Raw genomic sequence first — 20,859 nt, forward strand, 5'->3', positions numbered from 1 at the left:
TCATGTCCTCTTTTAGCCCTTCTTAACTCACTCTTCAACTCCCTCCTAGCCAATCTAAAGCTTTCTAGTGCACTACCTGAGCCCTCAAATCTCATCCGAACATAAGCCTCCTTTTTCTTTTTAACCATCGACTCAACTCTTTTAGTGCACCACGGTTCCCTAGATCTACCAATTCCTCCATGCCTGACAGGGACATACCTATCACGGACTCGCAGTAACTGCTCCTTGAAAAAACTCCACATTTCGGACGTTCCCAGTCCCTGTAATCTCCTAGTCCAATCTATGCTTCCTAATTCACTCCTAATAGCCTCATAATTACCCTTACCCCAGCTAAAACTACTGACCCGAGGTAGCTCATCAAGGCAGCTCATCAAAGATTATAATGCAAATTACATGCACTTAAGATCACTGCTCATTTTTCTAAACTCAAAGGTCAGCACGGTAACACAGTAATTAGTATTGTTGCCTCACAGCTTCAGGGATCCGGGTACAATTCCATCCTTGGGTGACTGTGAAGTTTGCACATTCTCCCCGTGTCTGTGTGGGTTTCCTCTGGGTGCTCCAGTTTCCTTCCGTAGTCCAAAGATGTGCAAGTTAGGTGGATTAGCCATGCTAAATTGTCCCTTAGTATCCCCAAGATTTGATTTCAAGAGAGATACAAACAGATGATGAAGTTAGGAACACATGATTGTGTTCCTAACAGGCTTGGAGGTCCGAAGGGCCTGTTCCTATGCTGTATTGTTTTTGTTCCTTGTCCATAATCATGACCTCCCAGTCTTCCTGTCGCTTGCCATTGTAACTCAGCACATTGTTCTCATGCCCATATGTCTCTTCTTGGCCTGCTGCAATGTTCAGTGATGTCCAAGCTAGAGAAGCAGCATCTCATCTTAGGAACAGGCATATTACAGCCCTCAGGGCTCAACATTGAGTTCAACAACATTAGACTGTGACTTTTCCACCTTAAACATTTTTTGGAAATATCCCATGCAACACACCATTCTTGTTTCAGATTCCAGTATCTGTGATATTTTGCTTATTTAGTGCTTAGTTCACTGTCATTTTTCTTCCAGGAATGCCAACCTTGAAAAAGTACTGCTTTTCTCTCCTATAGGAATTCTGTTTGACTCTTCATTGTTTCCCATTTCCTTCTTGGTGTCTGACAAAATGTTTACCAAAACTTGCTTCCAAAGTCACATTTTCTTCCTCAGTAATGTCTCTCTCTCTCTCTCTCTTTCCCTCTCACCCCACACAGATTCCAACCACCAACACTCATGTTTCAAATCCGCGCAGGATTACAGGCCCTTCTGGGATACACAATGCTCCTAGGATTGCTGTTCGCGCTGTATTATGAGATCCACACTCAGTGCCATGTAGATGATCAGTAGGATCTTGGGGTCCGGGTTCATAGGACTCTCAAATCGGCTTCGCGGGTAGAGGATGTGGATAAGAAGCATATGGTGTACTGGCCTTCATCAAGCGAGGAATTGAGTTTAGGAGTCGGGAGATAATGCTGCAGCTGTATAAGACCTGGTCAGACCCCACTTGGAGTACTGTGCTGAGTTCTGGTTGCCTTATTACAGAAAGCATGTGGAAGCCATTGAAAGGGTGCAGAGGAGATTTACAAGGATGTCATCTGGATTGGGTGGCATGCCTTATGAGGATAGGTTGAGAGAGTTCAATCTTTTCTCCTTAGAGAGACGAAGAATGAGAGGGGACCTGATAGAGTGGTATAAGATGATGAGAGGTATTGATCAGGTGGACTCTCGGAGCCTTTTCCCCAGGGCTAAAATGGCTGCCACAAGAAGACATAGGTTTAAGGTGCTGGGGAGTAGGTACAGAGGAGATGTCAGGGGTAAGTTTTTCACTCAGAGGGTGGTGGGTGAGTGTAATCGGCTGCCGTCAGTGGTGGTGGAGGCAAATTTGATAGGGTCTTTTAACAGACTTCTGAATGAGTACATGGGACTTAATAGGATTGAGGGGTATAGGTAAGCCTAGTAGGTAGAGATAAGATCGGCTCAACTTGTGGGCCAAAGAGCTTGTTTGTGCTGTATTTTGTCTATGATTCTATATGTACTCAACCTCTCTAGAAGTACTGACTCACCCTCTCTCAAACCTGTCCTTGTCCCCGGTTCCATTTATTCTTCATCTCAACCAACACCTTAAGAAAACTTTTCTCTTCCTTTCAGGTGTTAAGGAATGCAAATTCCAACAACTTAGAGATACCAACTCCTATCCTGGATCAACTACACATTCCCATCCTTCTGATCCGATTCCTTCTTTTAATCCTACCCCTTGCTGTGTATTCATTATACACTTCGACTTATCCCTCTCTGATGTTGAATGTTCCATACTCAGCAAAGGGCTCAGTTTCATCCTCTTTTCTCCTCACCTCAATGAAATTTGCCCTCAGCATGATGCTGAATTCATTGCCTCTGTCTCCACGCTTACTTCTTTGGGCAAGGGTCTCACCCTTTTCACCCACCTGCGTATTCCTCCTCTACCTGGACCCCTCTCCAGCCCCCTACCTGTTCTTGATCATTACTGAAAACGATTGCCACAAATCAACCGTCTTAATTTCTCTGCCCCTCTCACCCACTCTAATTTTTCTCCCTCTGAACTTACTGCATTCCATTCTCTTAGGTCCAACCCTGACCTTGTGATCAAATTTGCCGACAAGGGTGGTACTGATGTTGTCTGGCAGAGGCTGAGTGCCAATTCAGCCATTTCCTCCTACTTCCCCCGGACCATGACCCCCACCATCACCAAACATCAAACAATTGTCTCAGGACTGTCACTGATCTCATCACCTCTGGAGGGCTTCCCTCCACAGCCTCAAATCTCAGTCCCCCAGCCCTGCGCAGCTTGCTTCTACCTCCTTCCCAAAATTCACAAACAGGACTATCCTGGTAGGCCCATATCAGCTTGTTCCTCCCCTACGAAACTCATTTCTTCCTATCTTGATTCCATCCTCTGTCCCCTTGTCCAGTCTCTTCCCGCATACATTCATGATTCTTCTGATGCCCTAAGTCATCAACAATTTCCAATTCCCTGGCCCTAATTGTCTTCTCTTCACTGTGGATGTCCAATCCCTGACACCTCCAACGCCCACTGCAATTTTTTTTGTGTGTTGTTGAATGAGTGAAGGACACCAGGACAACTCTCTGGTCTATTTTGGTTAATGACCAAAGAATCTCTAGCATCCACCAGACAGGCCAGGCCTCTATTGAACATCTCATCTAAAATGTAGCACCTCTAATCATACAGCATTCCATCAATACTACATTAAATTATATTCTTCTGCGTACTCAGTCCTCCACCTTCTGATGAGAGGTAACATTGATACCAGCTGCGTTACTGTGATTGTGGACAATCAGTAAGCATTCCCCTAGGCAATGAAAACAGTCATTCTCTCCATTGAAACTGGTAACCATCGTCAAACATTACACCAAATTCTTCAAAGGAACAAAAAGAGTTTCTGAGTTACTAGAGACAAAACTCATGTCATAAAATATGTATCTCATCACAAATGGCATTCCAAAGTGTATAAAAATAGCATATTTCTAAAAAGCTGTGACTTACCGATAAACTAATTCTCCATCCATTGAGTCTTGCTCATCAGTGCATGTAAAAGTTAACCTGCCTCCAATTACAGCACCAACTATATACACCAACCAAGCCAAGCGACCTGAGGATATAAAGAACAAATATTCAATTCTTCAATAACACAAAGGACGTTTGCCATTAAATTATGAAATACTTCAAATGGCTCTTTAACTAAATCTTTAACTGATCAACTGGACATAACCATAGCTCTGTCAGGCATCATATCTAGGACAGCCTATTTATGCCAAATTAAGATGTTAGAATTCTGACTAAAATTGAAACCATGGTCTTCAGCAAATTGAAAACTTTAAAGTCTAGCACACTGCAACACTGCCAACTGGTTGGATTCAATAAGAAAATCTCACATGCAAATAGTTAAAGTACAGCTAACTTGAATGTGTTTTGGTTCAGTAGCTTTATCCTAGCATCAGTTCTGTTTCAAACATTTGTTTGGATTGGTTACTTTTTTTGAAATGCATAAGGAAATACATTTGCCTAGTGGCATTATCGCTCTACTATTAATCCTGAAACTCAGCTAATGTTCTGGAGTCCCAGATTCAAATCCAGACATCCATCAGATGGTGGCATTTGAATTCAATAAAAAAAATCTGGAATTAAGAATCTATTGATGACCATGAAATAATTGTCGATTGTCAGAAAAACTCACTAATGTCATCTAGTTCACTCTAGTTCACTAATGTCATTTAGGAAGGAAATTTATCATACTTACCTGGTCTGGTCTACATGTGGCTCCAGAGCCACAGCAATGTGATTGACTCTCAACTGCTCTCTGGCAACTAGGGAGGGCAATATATGTTGACCAGCCAACAACACTCATGTCCCACGAATGAATTAAAAAAAAGGTGCTTTGCTCAGTAATCAACAATTTTTGACCTGGTCAGTGCACAAAGACTGCTTGATATGGATTACATTTCAATGCAGTTTAATAAGAACTCATTTTTGAAATATGGTCATTGTTCAAATGCCAGAAAACACAGCAATCAGTTTGACACAGAAAGATCCCATAAAATTCAGTATAATGATTGACCACATAATACCTTTGACAAGGTACTTCATGATAGACAGGTACAAAAGATGAAGTCACACAGGATCAGAGGAGTGGCAAGATGGATACAGAATTGGCTTAGCCGTAGAAGACAGAGGGTAGTAGTAGAGGGATGCTTTTCTGAATGGAGGGTTGTGACTAGCGGTGTTCTACAGGGATCAGTTCTGGCATCTTTGTTATTCGCAGTATATATAAATGATTTGGAGGAAAATGTAACTGGTCTGATTAGTAAGTTCACAGGTGACACAAAAATTGGTGGAGCTGCAGATAGTGAAGAGGGTTGTCAGAGAATAAAGCAAGATATAGACCAGTTTGAGACTTGGGTGGAGAAATGGCAGATGGAGTTTAATTCAGCCAAGTGTGAGATAATGCATTTTGGAACAAAGAACAAAGAACAACACAGCACGGGAAACAGGCCCTTCGGCCCAACGAGCCCGCGCCGCCGTCCCACTGTCTCAGTGACCTATTCATGATTTTAGTCTACGCCTAATGTGCGAGGATCAGGGAGGTCCAATATAGGGACAATTTAGTACCCAATCAATCAGCCTAAAAGCACATCTTTGGGATGTGGGAGGAAACCGGAGTACCCGGAGGAAACCCACGCAACCACGGGGAGAACGTGCAAACTCCCACAGACACAGGCCCAAATCCATGTGTCCGCACAGCAACAGAGATAGTCTCTGAGCTGTCATGTTGCCCTCGAGATGGTCCAGTTTAAGCACACTAACGACATGAAGCAATAGGCAACTCCCGAAGCAACATCCAAGAGCAGCCCACTACAACCTGACGCATGCATGCCCCTTGCTGGACTTAAATGCCTGTGGAGACAAAAAAATTCATTATTAAACAGGCAAAGACTGTAACATCCCTGAGGCAAAAACGTAATCCCAAGCCTACAATGTTTAGTAAGGCCTGCTATATCCCCCTATATGTAGCCCGCTCATGTGGTTGTCTAAGTGACTCTTAAACAACCCTAGCGTGCCTGCTTCCACCACCTTACTCGGCAGTGCATTCCACACCCCCACTACCCTTTGCGTGAAAAACTGCCCTCTAATATTTGTCTTATACCTAGCCCCCCTCACCCTAAGCCCGTGACCCCTCGTTCTATCCATTTCTAATAGCGGAAAAAGCTTACCACCATTTACTCTATCTATCCCCTTCATAATCTTATAAACCTCTATTAGATCCCCCCTCAGCCGACGTCTCTCAAGGGAAAACAGCCCAAGTTCGTTCAATCTTTCCTCGTAAGACAGCCCTTCCATACCAGGCAGCATCCTGGTAAATCTCCTCTGCACTCTCTCCAGGATCTCTACATCCTTCCAGTAGTACGGCGACCAGAACTGGACGCAGTACTCCAAGTGAGGCCTAACCAACGTTCTATACAACTGCAACATCAGACTCCTACTCTTATATTCTATACCCCTTCCTATGAAGGCTAACATACCATACACTTTCCTCATCACATTCTGCACCTGCACCGACACCTTCAGGGACTTGTGCACTTGCACCCCCAGGTCTCTCTGCGTATCTATACTCCGGATAGTTCTACCTTTTATCGTATAACTCCCCTCCACATTATTCCGGCCAAAGTGCATCACCTCGCATTTCTCCGGATTAAATTCCATTTGCCATCTATCTGCCCAATCTACCAGCCTGTCTATGTCCTGTTGCATTGCCAGGCACTGCTCCTCAGTACCCGCCAATCCAACCATCTTAGTGTCATCAGCAAATTTGCTGATCACACCACCTACCCCCTCTTCCAAGTCATTAATATATACCACAAATAGAAGAGGTCCTAGTACCGAGCCCTGCGGCACACCACTGGTGACAGACCTCCAATTGGAAAAGGAGCCTTCCACTACTACCCGCTGTCTCCTCCTCCCAAGCCAGTTCTCCACCCATCTACATACCTGGCCTTGTATCCCATGAGCCTTCACCTTTTCTATCAGCCTACCATGAGGGACCTTGTCAAACGCCTTACTGAAATCCATATAGACGACATCAACGGCTTGTCCTTCGTCAACCGTTTTTGTCACCTCTTCAAAAAATTCCACTAGATTCGTAAGGCACGATCTCCCTGTAACGAAGCCATGCTGCGTATCCCTGATCAGATTGCAGCGCTCCAGATGTTCATACATCCTATCCTTGAGGATCCTCTCCATTAGCTTGCCTATAACTGAAGTCAAGCTCACCGGCCTATAATTCCCTGGGTTATCCCTCTGACCCTTTTTAAACAACGGTACTACATTAGCAATGCGCCAATCCTCTGGGACCTCACCTGTGTCCAAAGAAGAGACAAAGATTTGCGTCAGAGGCCCAGCAATTTCATCCCTCACCTCCCTTAGCAGCCTGGGATAGATGCCATCAGGCCCCGGAGATTTATCCGTCTTTATACTGTCTAAAAGTCCCAACACCTCTTCCCTCGTGATGACTATTTCCCTCAACGGATCCTCAAACTCCTCAAGCACAGCACCAGACATCAGGCCCCTCTCCTGCGTGAATACCGACGCAAAGTATTCATTCAAGATCTCCCCCATTCCCCCAGGCTCCAAGCATAGTTCCCCTCCTCTGTCCCTGAGAGGACCACTCTTCCCTCTAACCATCCTTTTGTTTCTAACATAGGAGTAAAATGCCTTAGGATTTTCTTTAATCCTAGCCGCCAAAGCCATTTCGTGGCCCCTTTTTGCCTTTCTGATGCCCCTTTTAAGTTCTCTCCTACATTCTCTGTATTCTTCTAATGCTATCTCTGTCCTCAAATGCCTAGATCTAATGTACGCCTCCCTCTTCCTCCTGACCAGGTCCTCAATATCCCTAGTTACCCACGGCTCTCTAATCCTACCCTTCCCATCCTTCCTCTTGACCGGCACATGTCTTTCCTGCAAAGATTTTAGTTTTCCCTTGAGAGACTCCCACATACCCAGCGTCGACCTGCCATCAAACAGCTTACCCCAGTCCGTATCTTTAAGATCCTGCCTAATCCGGTTGTATCTAGCCCTCCCCCAGTTTAACACCCTCCCCTTAGGACAGGCGTCATCTTTATCCATTAATATCTTAAACCAGACAGAGTTGTGGTCACTGTTAGCCACATGCTCTCCTACTTCAACGTCAACCACCTGCCCAGGCTCATTCCCCAGAACCAAGTCCAATGCATGTAGGAATTATACAGTTGAGCCCTTAGGAGTATTGACAGACAGAGAGATCTGGGCATACATGTTCACCGATCACTGATGGATAATGTGGATAACGTAGACAAGAAGATATATGGCGTACTTGCCTTCATCGATCAGGACACTGAATATAAAAATTGGCAGGTCATGTTGCAGCTGTACAGAAACGTAGTTAGGCTTCATTTAGAACATTGTGTACAATTCTGGTTGCCACACTACCAGAAGGAAGTGGATGCTTTGGAAAAGGGTACAGAAGAGGTTTACCAGGATGTTGCCTGGTTTGGAGGATATTAGCTATGACAAGAGGTTGGATAAACTCAGTTTGTTCTCACTGGAACAACAGAGGTTGAGGGGTGATCTGATATAGGTTTACAAGATTATGAGCAGCATGGACAGATTGGATAGGAAGGTGCTCTTTCCTAGGATAGAAAAGTCAAGTACTAGGAGACATAGGTTTAAGTTGCGTGGGGAAAAGTTTAGAGGAGATGCGCAAGGCAAGTTTTTTTACACAGAGGGTGGTGAATGTCTGGAACGCTCTGCTCAGTGAGGTGGTGGGAGAAGGTGTGATAGTGGCATTTAAGGGGCAACTAGACGAATAAATGAATAGGATGGGAATGGAAGGATACTGACTCCATAGGTGCATACGGTTTTAGTTAAGGCAGACATCATGATTGGCGCAAAATTGGAGGGCCAAATGTTCCTATGCTGTACTGTTCTTTGTTCTGATGATATGAGTTGACAGTTAGATGTTAGCAAGAGCAACTTGAGAGCTCCTCTGCCATTTTCAAATAACATGATATAATCCCCTACTTTCATTGACCTGAAAGAGATGATTGAGTCTTGAGTTACATCTCATCTGAAAGATGGCACTCCTTACAAAGCAGCACGCCCTCGGAACTGCACTAGGTTATATGATCAAATCTCTGAAGTTAGACTTGAATCCATGACTTTCTAACTCAAAGATAATGTCACCTCTAAAAAAGGCTAAAATATGAAAGCTAATTAAAAGTACAAAAAAAGAGAATAGGAACATGCTCACTCATGCATGAGTCTACTCTTGTAGACCAAAAGTCCATCTGAACTTTTATTTGCATGCCTTTCTTCATGGCACTTTCAAGAACTCACACAGATTCAAACAAGGAAGAAAGCTCAGCATTGCACCATTTGTTTTGCTCCCCTGGACAGAGCTCAGTTAGCTTATTTCTTGATAAAACTATGGTGAGATTTTCAATGAAGGTCACTATAGGCTTGTCCTCCTTCTTGTAGTTGAGATCTGTTAGCAATAACAAAGATTAGCTGAGCCAAACAGACCAGAGTTTCAAGGTTCAATTTCCGACCTATGCCAAATTAGCTGATGTTCACTGAGATGGTAGGTGGATTGTGCTTCTGAGTTAGGAATTAGATTGATTGCTGCTCTAGATCTCAATCCAATGTTCCTTGCTGGGATGTTCGTACATATGCACGTTAGGCAAGAGATGTCTCTCACATCATTGTCACATTGACTACCTAAGCTCATTAGGGATTGAATCATGAACATTTAGATGATGTACTGCAGGGCAACTAAAAAGAAGAAAAACTGGTAGTCACGTGGCATAGGATATTTAATAAACTATTGTTTGGTTATCCATAGCTATCAATTCAAGAAAAAATATCTTTTTACAACATTAATTTCTTAAGAATGAATTCTATTTTCGTGTTCTTTTCTCCTTTTCTATAAGAACATAAGAAATAAGAGCATGAAGTGCCATAAAGCCCTCGAGCCTCCGCCACCATTCAACATGATCATGGCTGATTTGATGCATCTCCCAGAAAAGGAGAAAATATATCAGGTTAGTAAATACAGACCTTTTCTAACTTATCTTCCCTCATTTATAATCTTCCTAGCTTTAGTGTTCAATATGAGAGAGCACTATGAGTTGAAATGTTCACACAAGTCATACAACTGAAGTCCCTTGATACTGACAAAATCACCAGAAAAGCTAGATTTATCTTGCTGAATTACTATTCTAGTAAAATACCCGAAGCCACCAAGCTCTTAACAGTTTAGCTTCAAGGATGATCTGAATCAATTTACTGGTGAAAGGCATTGTTAGGCAGCGTGGCATTGGAAATTTCCCATGTTTTATTTAGCAGTGACATCCTGAAATACAAATCATGAATCAGCATAAGACTGCTGTGGATTTCTCAAACTTGTCACCACCCTACTTAGAGTTTTGTGACTAATTAAGAGCTGATTAGATTGGGAAATAGAAATTTGTGCTGGCGGTATGAATCACTGCACAAATCATTTGAACAGTTGTCAACTGTGACACAAGAGCTGCAACTCTAAGGGAAAAACAAAGAAATATATATAGCTATGCAGTGCTTTCTACCAATGCTAAGGAAGAAGAATGGGCAAACTGGGTGCTCTGGTGTACTTAATGTAGTGAAGTAAGTGGCCACCTGTCTAAAACACTTCCACAGTGAGAAAAGATGTACCTTTACAAATAATGTTGCTGGCTACTATATAGAACTAGATTTGAAAAGACATCCATCTCAACCAAGCCACAACATGGACAGTGCATAGTCACTTAGCAACCATCAGGAAATGACAGCCACAAAGCTCTTTGTGCTCATTTAAAAAATATATACACTCTGAACAAGGTTTTAGAAATCTGGTTGCTCAAGAGACAATATAATGTCCAGATGAAGTGTTGTTATAAAACCAATGTTAAATAGAATATCAAAAGCTTACATTACAATTTCTTTGTATCATATCGCTCTTGTTTTCTTACAAAAGACCCAAGTTGAATAGGGGCATGGATATCTTGGGCTCCAACAGATTCTCATTGCCTCACACTCGAGGCCATCTTTCCACAACGGGCCATATTTCATATGTAAATTTCGACAGTGAGCATTGACAAGTCGTTCAACTGTGTGCAGCATTACAGGTTTCACCTCCCCCTTGCAATTGCCTTCTATTTCATACACAGCCAATTCCAGCACATGTCACAGGATGGTGATCAGAAATGAGACCTTTCTGCTGATTTCTGCTCCTCATCACACACAGTTTCGCAAGCACTCTATTGGCTGATCGGCAAACTCAGCACAGGGTAGGAGTCAAACCTGTGATCTTGTGATTTCTTCTGATTTGCCCACACACAGTAAACCATCTGAAGATCTTTGCCTACATTCTTCCCAATTCCAGCATGAAGCAACTGAGGAACAGAGTTCATTACTTGCTGCTCGGATCATCTGAAACGGCAAAGCAATCTTTCTGAGTGATAGTGGGGCAATTAGAAAAATGGGTGATCAATGCCTCATTGCAGATCAGAGTTACATTGTTTTTACTCTTGTACCATCCTTTTCTAAAGGCAGTGACATTTCTCGAGGTGAAATTCCTCAGGATACAATCTCATTTCTGACATATATAGTCATTCCTGAGTAAATGAACATCAGCAATATGCATATTACAGGTGAGAAAAGGCATCACCTCTGGCTAGTCTTGATTTCTCATCTTTCAATGCACACTTCCAACTGACTCTGGGCAAAGATCAGGAGTCAGTAGCACAGCTGGTTGGACTCTTGTTTAATTTGGGATTATTGCTTTCCCCTTTCAGTGCTATGCCAAAGTCAAATTCAACTACCTCAAGAAACCAAGTGTGCCACTTTTTTGATCTGTAGGAGTTATTGCAATAATACTATCCATCAATTGTTAAAATACAGCCTTTTCTTGCTCAACAGATGATAAGAAAAGAAGCAAAGTTGTTTTCCAAGTATTCAAGTCGCAAGCTTGAAGGTTCAACATAATAAATCTAATCAAAAACATATCGATATTTGGAAATGTTTATTTTCTCAGCACTATGTTTTCTGTTGCATTTTGATTTTCAAATGTTTGTCCTAAAAAACAGACATGAACCACAATTTGTTTCTGGAAACATCTAAACTAGTGGACTTCATTTCCCATTTCCCTGCTCCAGGGAATGGATATCTTGGGCTCCAACAGATTCTCATTGCCTCACACTCGGGGCCATCTTTCCACAATGGGCCATATTTCAGATGTAAATTTCGACAGTGAGCATTGACAAGCCGTTCAACTGTGTGGGGCACACATGTTGAGTGTCAGGGCAGATAATCCATTAGATGAATGGTTCACTTCAGCACACATGTTGAGTGTCAGGGCAGATAATCCATTAGATGAAGCATTAAGCAGAACTGTTACCTGCTAAAGCTCCCATTTTATTATTCCTGCTGAGCTGGTCAACATTGCTCCTTCAACTAAAACCATCGGAAGTCGATTAACTGTCCCTTGACACTTCATTGGATTTATGCACAAGATGATTATCATGATTACCTATATAATAGTGATCATTGTACAGTAAATCATGGCACATTATATTGCAGTGGCACGGTGGCACAGTGGTTAGCACTGCTGCCTCACAGTGCCAGGGATCCAGGTTCAATTCCCGCTTGGGCCACTGTCTGTCTGGAGTTTGCATATTCTCCCCGTGCCTGTGTGGGATTCCCCTGGGTACTCCGGTTTCCTCCCACAGCCCAGAGATGTGCTGATTAAGTGGATGGGCCATGCTAAATTGACTTGTACTGTCAGGGGGTCTGTTTAGGGTAAATGCATGGGGTTATGGGGATAGGCCCTAGGTGGGATTGTGGTTGGTGCAGACTCAATAGGCCGAATGGCCTTTTTCTGCATTGCAGAATTCTATGATTCTATGACTTTGTCACTTCTCTGAAGCCTGAAAAACATTTTATAAATTTTCTCAAAATTCCTTCCCCTCCTTTAAATTCATAGCATTTTAAACTCCAAGTTTGATTTTTATTATTGATTTGTCTGATTTTTTATCTTAGTATTTTTAACTTCAGTGCTATCCTATTCTATAGGCCCCAGCGCCTCACATTTTTTTTTAATTTTAAACAAGGTTTACTTTTTATCTTATCCCCCCAGTCTACAACACCAGTGATTCCACATAATCTATGAAGCTGTATTTCTTTACTTGAGTGCATCTTGACTGAAGCAGTAAAATTTATGTGATACTTGTCAGGTTACCGTAATTCACTCTGGTGAAATTGATTTATTTCTTCATTCAGCCGAATGATGAACAGTTCTGTAGGGGGGATATGCTCTCATAGTGAAGTTCTAAAACCATCAAAGGATCTTACGTCTATATTTTGCCAATTTCAGCTAGAATCAGGTTTGTAATGGATTTCCTGCTTCTAACTTAAAGAGCATTTTGTTTTAAAAGAAGTGCTTTTCCATTGGGGAGGAGAATTGATGGTCACCAGTGGGAGGTTCCCAGAGAGGTTTAATGCTTTGCACCAAGTAGGCATGTACTCCTGCTCAGCTGAGAACGGCAAGCACCTGGAGAACAGCAGGCATTCCTCTCCTGGGTGTGAGACATGGCAGAGAAATTCACAAATCCAATCCTACCATGGTCACAGGAACACAATGAGTCAGCTTTGGAGAGTGCAAAGAAGTTTCACCAGGATGTTGGTCTCAAGAGTATTGACAATGGGGAGGGGTTGAATAAACTAAGATTGTTTTCACTGAAAAGATGAAGGCTGAGGGGAGACCTGATGGAGGTCTACAAAATTATGAGAGGCATAAACAGGGTGGATATTCAAAGGCTTTTTCCAAGGGTGGAAGTGTCCATTACAAGGAGCACAGGTTCAAGGTGAGAGGGGGAAAGCCTAAGGGAGATGTGCAGGGGAAGTTTTTCACATAGAGAATGGTGGCTGCCTGGAACGTGCTGCCAAAAGAAGTGGTGGAAGCAGACACATTAGCAACATTAGCAGCACATTACCCTGGATGGGTACGTGAACAGGGAGAGAACAGAGACTGAGTAAGGTTTTGTTTTAGTTTAGTTAGGGCATCATGGTCAGCACAAGTTTGGATGCCGTGGGGCTTGTTCCTGTGCTTTGTTCTTTGTTTTGTTCTTTGTATTCAGTAAAAGAACCAATCTGTGGTTCATTCATTTGGTAGATTTGGGTATCTCCCCTCCCCTCACTCCCCAACTTCCCCCCACTCCCCCACTTCTTAGAAAGTAGCATAAACATATTTCTTGCCAATTGGCTTGGTGTATCCTTTATAGGGATAAACTTACATTCCAATCTTCAGGGAGGTAAAGGATCTTTAAAACATCTTGAGATGCTAACTTTTTTTTTCTCCCACCCCTCTTCACATCCCTGCTATTTCCTGTTTTCTAGAATAGATTTTCAGCATTTGTAGTTTTGCTTTTTAATTCCTTAATGTACAAGGTTTCATCCTCAATCACTAATCTAGACTGAATTAGATTATTTGAGCCAGAGTGGCAATGAGGATAAGACAATCAGCCTCAGGAATTCTGGAATTAAGGATGGAGTAAGAATCTGCCATTATTCCAGTACATACATCTTATGCAATGAGAAAGAGAGTGATCGTGTGTGTGTGTGTGTGTGTGTGTGTGTGTATGACAGGAAAGGCAGGACTGGGCTCAGTATGATCTCAAACAGCTGAGTAACATGCCACAATATAAAAGAGGTAGCTAGAACCACAGGGAGGGAACCAAAAACTATCTGTCAGAGAGCACCAGATTTGAAATGAATAAACAGAGCATGGTTAAGATTCTGTGATAAAACACATTATAGCAGGGGACCCCTATAACTTCAGCATCCCAACTGCCCTCCACTCACTGTGCCACAGAAAAACCTATGAGATGCGTCCTAATACAGTAAAAGCACTAATAACCTCATTTTTCAAGGTTAACAGTTTAAGATGGCTACAATGTACTTGCTTTGTGTAGCTTCACTCTCAATATTTCTCACTGGAACTTGCCTTTGTTGACACCAAAAGGTAATCTTGAATCCACTGCAGGATTTGTAGATATAGCTTATATGAAATAAAAGGGGACCTAACAGATTACATCATCAGATGACAAGCCACAGAGCATGGATGATGTGCACATAGCACTAAAAGTATGACTGCTATATTAGAACATAGAACATAGAACATAGAACATTACAGCGCAGAACAGGCCCTTCGGCCCACGATGTTGCGCCGACCAGTTAAAAAAAAACAATGACCCACTAACCTAAACCAATCCCTTTTCGTCCATAAACCTGTCCACAGACCTCTTAAACGCCCCCAAACTATTGGTTGGCAACTGACAACAGCAAGGGCTCTGACACCAGAGGGTTGTTCAATGCATTGTTCGTTTGATGTGCAATAATTTATATTATTCTTTCAGGGGAAGTGAGCATCACTGGTTAGCTGCAATTTTGTTGCCCATCCCTAAAGGAGGTGGTGGAAAACTGCCTTCTTGAATTGCTGCATCTCATGAAGGAACACCCACAGTGCTGCTGTGGAGTTCCAGAAATTTGACCTAATTAGAGTGAAGGAACAATATAATGTCAAGTCATGGTGTGTGATTTGGAGGGGAACTTTCAAGTGATGTTCCCATGTATCTGCTTTCCTTGTTCTAGAGGTCACGGGTTTGAAAGGTGCTGTTGAAGGAGCCTTGGTGAGGTGCTACAGTGCAGCTTGCAGATGGTACACACTGCTGTCGCTATGTCAGTGATGGAGAGTGTGAATATTTAAGGTGATGGGTTGGTTCCTCGATCAAGCTTTGTCTTGGATGGTGTCAAGCTTCTTGAGTATGGTTGGAGCTGCACTCATCCAGGCAAGTGGAGAGTATACCATCACACTCCTGACTTCCGCCTTATAGATGGTAGACAGGTTTGGGGAGTCATGAGGTGAGTTACATGTCTCAGAATTCCAAGCCTCAGACTTATTCTTGTAGCCAGTCTTAAATAGTCAATGATTACCCTAAGGATGTTTGATAGTGGAGAATTCAGCGATGATAATGCCACTGAATAGCATAAGGAGACAGATGCTTTCTTGCTTGCGTTTCTCATTGTCTGGCACTATGTGGCACAAACGTTACTTACCAATTATCAGCCCAAACGTGGATATGGTCCAAGTGTTGGGCATGGGCATGGACTGCATCAGTATGAGTCGTCGCTAATGGTGTTGAACATTATGCAGTCATCGTTACATCACTGCTTCTGACTTTTATGATAGAAGGAAAGATGCTGGGCCGAGAACACTATCCTAAGGTACTGCGTTCCTTAAATCATCAGTGGCACTCATGCAAGACCTATGTTTGAGGCTTGTGATAATCCTGGTTTGACAAGATTGAGGGACCCTCCCCCCTTGTGATGGAGCTGGGATTTCTGACCAGCACTGCATCTTTGGAACTAGCATCTCAGTGAAGGCCCACATCAAAAGATCTAACTTCATAGAATCATAGAATTCCTACAATGCAGAAGGAGACCTTTCGGCCTGTTGAATCTGCACCGACCACAATCCCACCCAGGCCCTATTCCCGAAACCCCATATATTTACCCCGCTAATCTCCTGACAATAGGGTCAATTTTACATGGCCAATCAATTAACCTGCACATCTTTGGACTCTGGAAGGAAACCAGAGCACCCAGAGGAAACCCACACAGACACGAGGAGAATGTGCAAACTCCACATCGATGGGAATCCAAGGCCAGAATTGAACCCAAGACCCTGGCACAGTGAAGCAGCAATGTTAACCACTGTGCTGCCCATTCTGTCTATAGGTTGACCTACTTCTTCCAATTTGGCCATCACTTCTCTTCAGTTCGCAATAACCAGCCAATTAAAGTAGGCCTTGTAGCCCCATCAACTCATTACAAGAGCTGTATGACTGATCAACAGTCCTTACTTTGATGCTGACAACTGAGTGTGCTGACCAGGCATGAGGCCTGAAACATTAATTCCCTAGACCTCATATTCTTTTCTGCTGTCAGTTTTCTTTCTCAACCCAGCACATCGCACTGTGTTTGGCGGGGAAAAGGAAGCTTTCCTGCTGGAAATCAATAAAAGAACTCAGCTGGCTGCATGGGCCTCTTTCCAACAAGTCTGGGCTCATTGGAAAGCCATATGTGATTCCCTACACAGGGAAAACATTCGGACTGAAGCTTAAGGAGTTCAAAAAGATTGTGATGACAAAATAGGAGCATGATTGGATATTTCAAACAGGAGCATGGTGGTTGCCCTGATTGTCCACTGCTGAGACCCAGGTTAATATCAGGAGTGTGAGACAGCAGGGGCATTGGAAGAGTTAAGTTTCACATGCATTTTTAATTGTATGAACAGTGAGGAAGCCAGGATATCTTTAAACGGTTTGGCAATCTGTCACTTATTCTGATCGCATAGTATTTGCTAGTTGTATGCATACTCCAGTTAAAGTTCTCCACACAGCTACATCACCTTGATTGTCATCATTAGCAAAGGCACAGAGCCTGTCAACATAGAAGAGCTGATTATAAAACCAATTTCAAGTTTCACAAATTGCCGTTACACAAACCGCAAGGACACATCTCAGAGGTATCAGAGACTTCCATCACAAGTGAAAGTGTGCAGCTGGGAGAGGAGGATGGAAGGCAGTTAGGAAAATCTGTGTTATTTTGTGCCACTGAACGAGAAGAAAGAAACTCAGGGTGTCTGCAGTGGGATTGGATGGGAATGGTGCTGTGAGAGTTTCAGAGTGATTGGGTTTGTGCAGCACTGTACACCATTCTCAATATGCAAGCAGGAAAGTTCACATTAAACCAGTTAAACTATAAATAGCAATTGTCAAACGAGGCTTATGCAAAATTGAAGGAGTCAAATAAATCTTCAGGGGCCCATTTAATTTTACATGGACAAGTGTTTGAGAGAAAACCAAATGTTACTCACCTTCTTGGATTGCAATTTCTATATTCCTGCCACTGGGAGCACGGAGAAGCTCCTGGTAGGTCTGGGCAGACTGATCAAATAGCTGCACGAGTAGTGTACACGTTTTCTCATATTCACAGCGACTCACTGTAGACAGCTGATCCAACTGCTGGAAAACCAGACCCATGTCATCCAAAGGATCCTCTAAACCATCTCTACAGAACAGAAAGAGGAAAATAATCTTTTCATAAATATCCAGCCAGAACGATGGCCTGCATAAATAAAAATGGCATTCCATTCGCTGTTGGAAAACAAATATGTATCCATAACCATTTCATCCATTCAAAGAACAAAGAACAATACAGCACAGGAAACAGGCCCTTCGGCCCTCCAAGCCTGCGCCGCTCATTCTTCCAACTATTCGTTTGTATCCCTCCATTCCCAGTCTGTTCGTGTGGCTATCCAGATAAGTCTTAAACAATCCCAGCATGTCCGCCTCTACTAACTTGCTTGGCAGTGCATTCCAGGCCCCCACCACCCTCTGTGTAAAATACATCCCTCTGACATCTGTGTTAAACCTTGCCCCCCCCCCCCCCACCTTGAACCTGTGACCCCTTGTGTTCATCACCTCCGACCTGGGAAAAGGTTTCCCACTGTTCACCCTATCTATGCCCTTCACAATTTTATATGCCGCTATTAGGGCACCCCTCATCCTCTGTCTTTCCAAGGAGAACAACCCCAGTTTACCCAATATCTCCTCATAGCTAAGACACTCCAAACCAGGCAACATCCTGGTAAACCTTTTCTGAACTCTCTCCAAAGCCTCCACGTTCTTCTGGTAGTGTGGTGACCAGAACTGGACGCAGTATTCCAAATGTGGCCTAACCAACACTCTATATAGCTGCAACATCATACGCCAACTTTTATACTCTATACCCCATCCTATAAAGGCAAACATGCCATATGCCTTCTTCACCACTTTCTCCACCTGTGTTGCCACCTTTAAGGATCTGTGGACCTGCACACCCAGGTTCCTCTGTGTGGCTATACTCCTGATGGTTCTGCCATTCATTGTGTAACTCCCCCCCATGTTATTTCTACCAAAATGCATCACTTCGCATTTATCTGGATTAAATTCCATCTGCCATTTCTCTGCCCAATTTTCCAGCCTATCTATATCCTGCTGTATTCTCTGACAATGTTCATCGCTATCCGCAAGTCCAGCCATCTTTGTGTCATCTGCAAACTTACTTATCACACCAGTTACACCTTCTTCCAAATCATTTATATATATCACAAACAGCAGAGGTCCCAGTATAGAGCCCTGTGGAACACTACTAGTCACAGACGTCCAGCCGGAAAAAGACCCTTCCACTGCTACCCTCTGTCTTCTACGGCCAAGCCAGTTCTCCACCCATCTAGCTAGCTCTTCTTTTATCCCGCGAGATTTAACCTTTTGCACCAACCTGCCATGAGGGTCTTTGTCAAATGCTTTACTAAAATCCATATAGACGATATCCACGGCCCTTCCCTCGTCAATCGGTTTTGTCACCTCCTCAAAAAACTCAACCAAATTTGTAAGGCATGACCTCCCTCTTACAAAACCATGCTGAGTATCACTAATGAGATTATTCTGTTCTAAATGTGCGTACATCCTATCTCTAAGAATCCTCTCCAACAATTGACCTACCACGGACGTCAAGCTCGCCCGCCTATAATTTCCCAGGTTATCTTTGCTACCCTTCTTAAATAATGGGACCACATTTGCTATCCTCCAATCCTCTGGGACCTCACCTGTGACCAGTGTGGAGGCAAAGCTTTCTGTTAGAGGCCCAGAAATTTCATCTCTTGTCTCCCTGAACAGTCTAGGATAGATGCCATCAGGCCCTGGGGATTTGTCTGTCTTAATGTTCCCTAGAAAACCTAACACTTCCTCCCTTGTAATTGAGATTTTCTCTAACAGGTCAACACATCCCTCTGAGAGACTCCCAGTCAACACGTTCCTCTCCTTTGTGAATACTGATGCAAAGTATTCACTTAGGATCTCACCTACTTTCTTCGGCTCACCTAATTCCCTTCCTTTGCACCTGAGAGGTCTGATTTCTTCCCTGACAACTCTTCTGTTCCTAACATATGAATAAAATGCCTTAGGATTCTCCTTAATCATGTCTGCCAAGGACATTTCATGACCCCTTTTTGCCCTTCTAACTTCCCGTTTGAGTTCTTTCCTACTTTCTCCATATTCCTCCAGTGCTCCATCTGTTTTTAGCTGCCTGGACCTAACGTATGCCTCTCTTTTTTTGATCAGACCCTCAATTTCCCTGGTTATCCACAGCTCTTGAATCCTACCTTTCCTATCCTTTCTTTTTACAGGCACATGCCTGTCCTGCAGTCCTATCGACTGCTCCTTAAAAGACTCCCACATGCCAGATGTGGATTTACCCTTGAACAGCCTTTCCCAATCAACAGCCACCAATTCCTGCCTAATGCGGCTATAGTTAGCCTTTCCCCAATTCAGCACCTGACCTGTAGGACAACACTCATCTTTTTCCATTACTATCCTAAAGTTTACAGAATTGTGGTCACTATTTGCCACATGTTCCCCTACTGAAACTTTGATGACCTGACCGGGCTCTTTCCCCAGTATAGCCTCATCTCCAGGTCCAGTATAGCCCCCTCTCCGGTTGGAGTATCAACATATTGTTCCAAAGAACCTTCCTGTGTGCATTTTATAAATTCCTCCCCATCCAGACCCACAGCCCTAAGCACTTTCCAGTCTATACCACGGAAATTAAAGTCTCCCACTACAACAACCCTATTTTTTCTGCACCTATCCAGAATCTCCTTACATGTCTGTTCCCCCACTTCCCGTTGGGGAGCCTGTAGTACACCCCCAATATAGTGATTGCACCCTTCCTGTTTCTGAATGCTTATTTCCATTCACTGGAATAAAATTAGCAATTAGTTTATCAAAATGGACTGATTCAATTGAAAGTGTGATTCCTTAAAGACAATTTCTTCTCTCCTTACTGAGGGATTGAGTACAAATTCACAAATCTTTCCCCACTCAACTGGCTATTTGTTAAGTGTGGCCATGTTCCTTTCCAACTTATTTGGCTGCGGGGGCATGACAATCTTGTTGTTACATGATATCCAAAAGCGATCCCAACAAGAACAGCATTCATAAATGGGACTGTTGAATAATTGATTCCCCACGCTCCCTCCCTACTCAGAAACATTAAGACCAGTTATAGTCATCATATTATTAGAAAAGGGTTACATGTGTTTTCTAAATTTACAGCTTT

General features: G+C 43.1%; 1 protein-coding gene across 1 annotated transcript in view; it reads right to left on the reverse strand.

Moving 5' to 3' along the window:
- Window positions 1-20,859, reverse strand: part of LOC145351309 (ran-binding protein 17-like) — a 925,757-nt gene that overhangs the window by 636,542 nt on the left and 268,356 nt on the right. The window contains exons 12-13 of the mRNA XM_080200932.1: window positions 17,576-17,769; window positions 3,580-3,685 (exon numbers count right to left, since the gene is read on the reverse strand). Of these exons, the coding sequence (XP_080057058.1) occupies window positions 3,580-3,685; window positions 17,576-17,769 (300 nt within the window). The remainder of the gene's footprint in view (window positions 1-3,579; window positions 3,686-17,575; window positions 17,770-20,859) is intronic.

The sequence above is a fragment of the Carcharhinus amblyrhynchos genome, chromosome 13, assembly GCF_965287045.1.
Source record: "Carcharhinus amblyrhynchos chromosome 13, sCarAmb.v2.hapA, whole genome shotgun sequence".
In the NCBI taxonomy this organism is placed as follows: domain Eukaryota; kingdom Metazoa; phylum Chordata; class Chondrichthyes; order Carcharhiniformes; family Carcharhinidae; genus Carcharhinus; species Carcharhinus amblyrhynchos.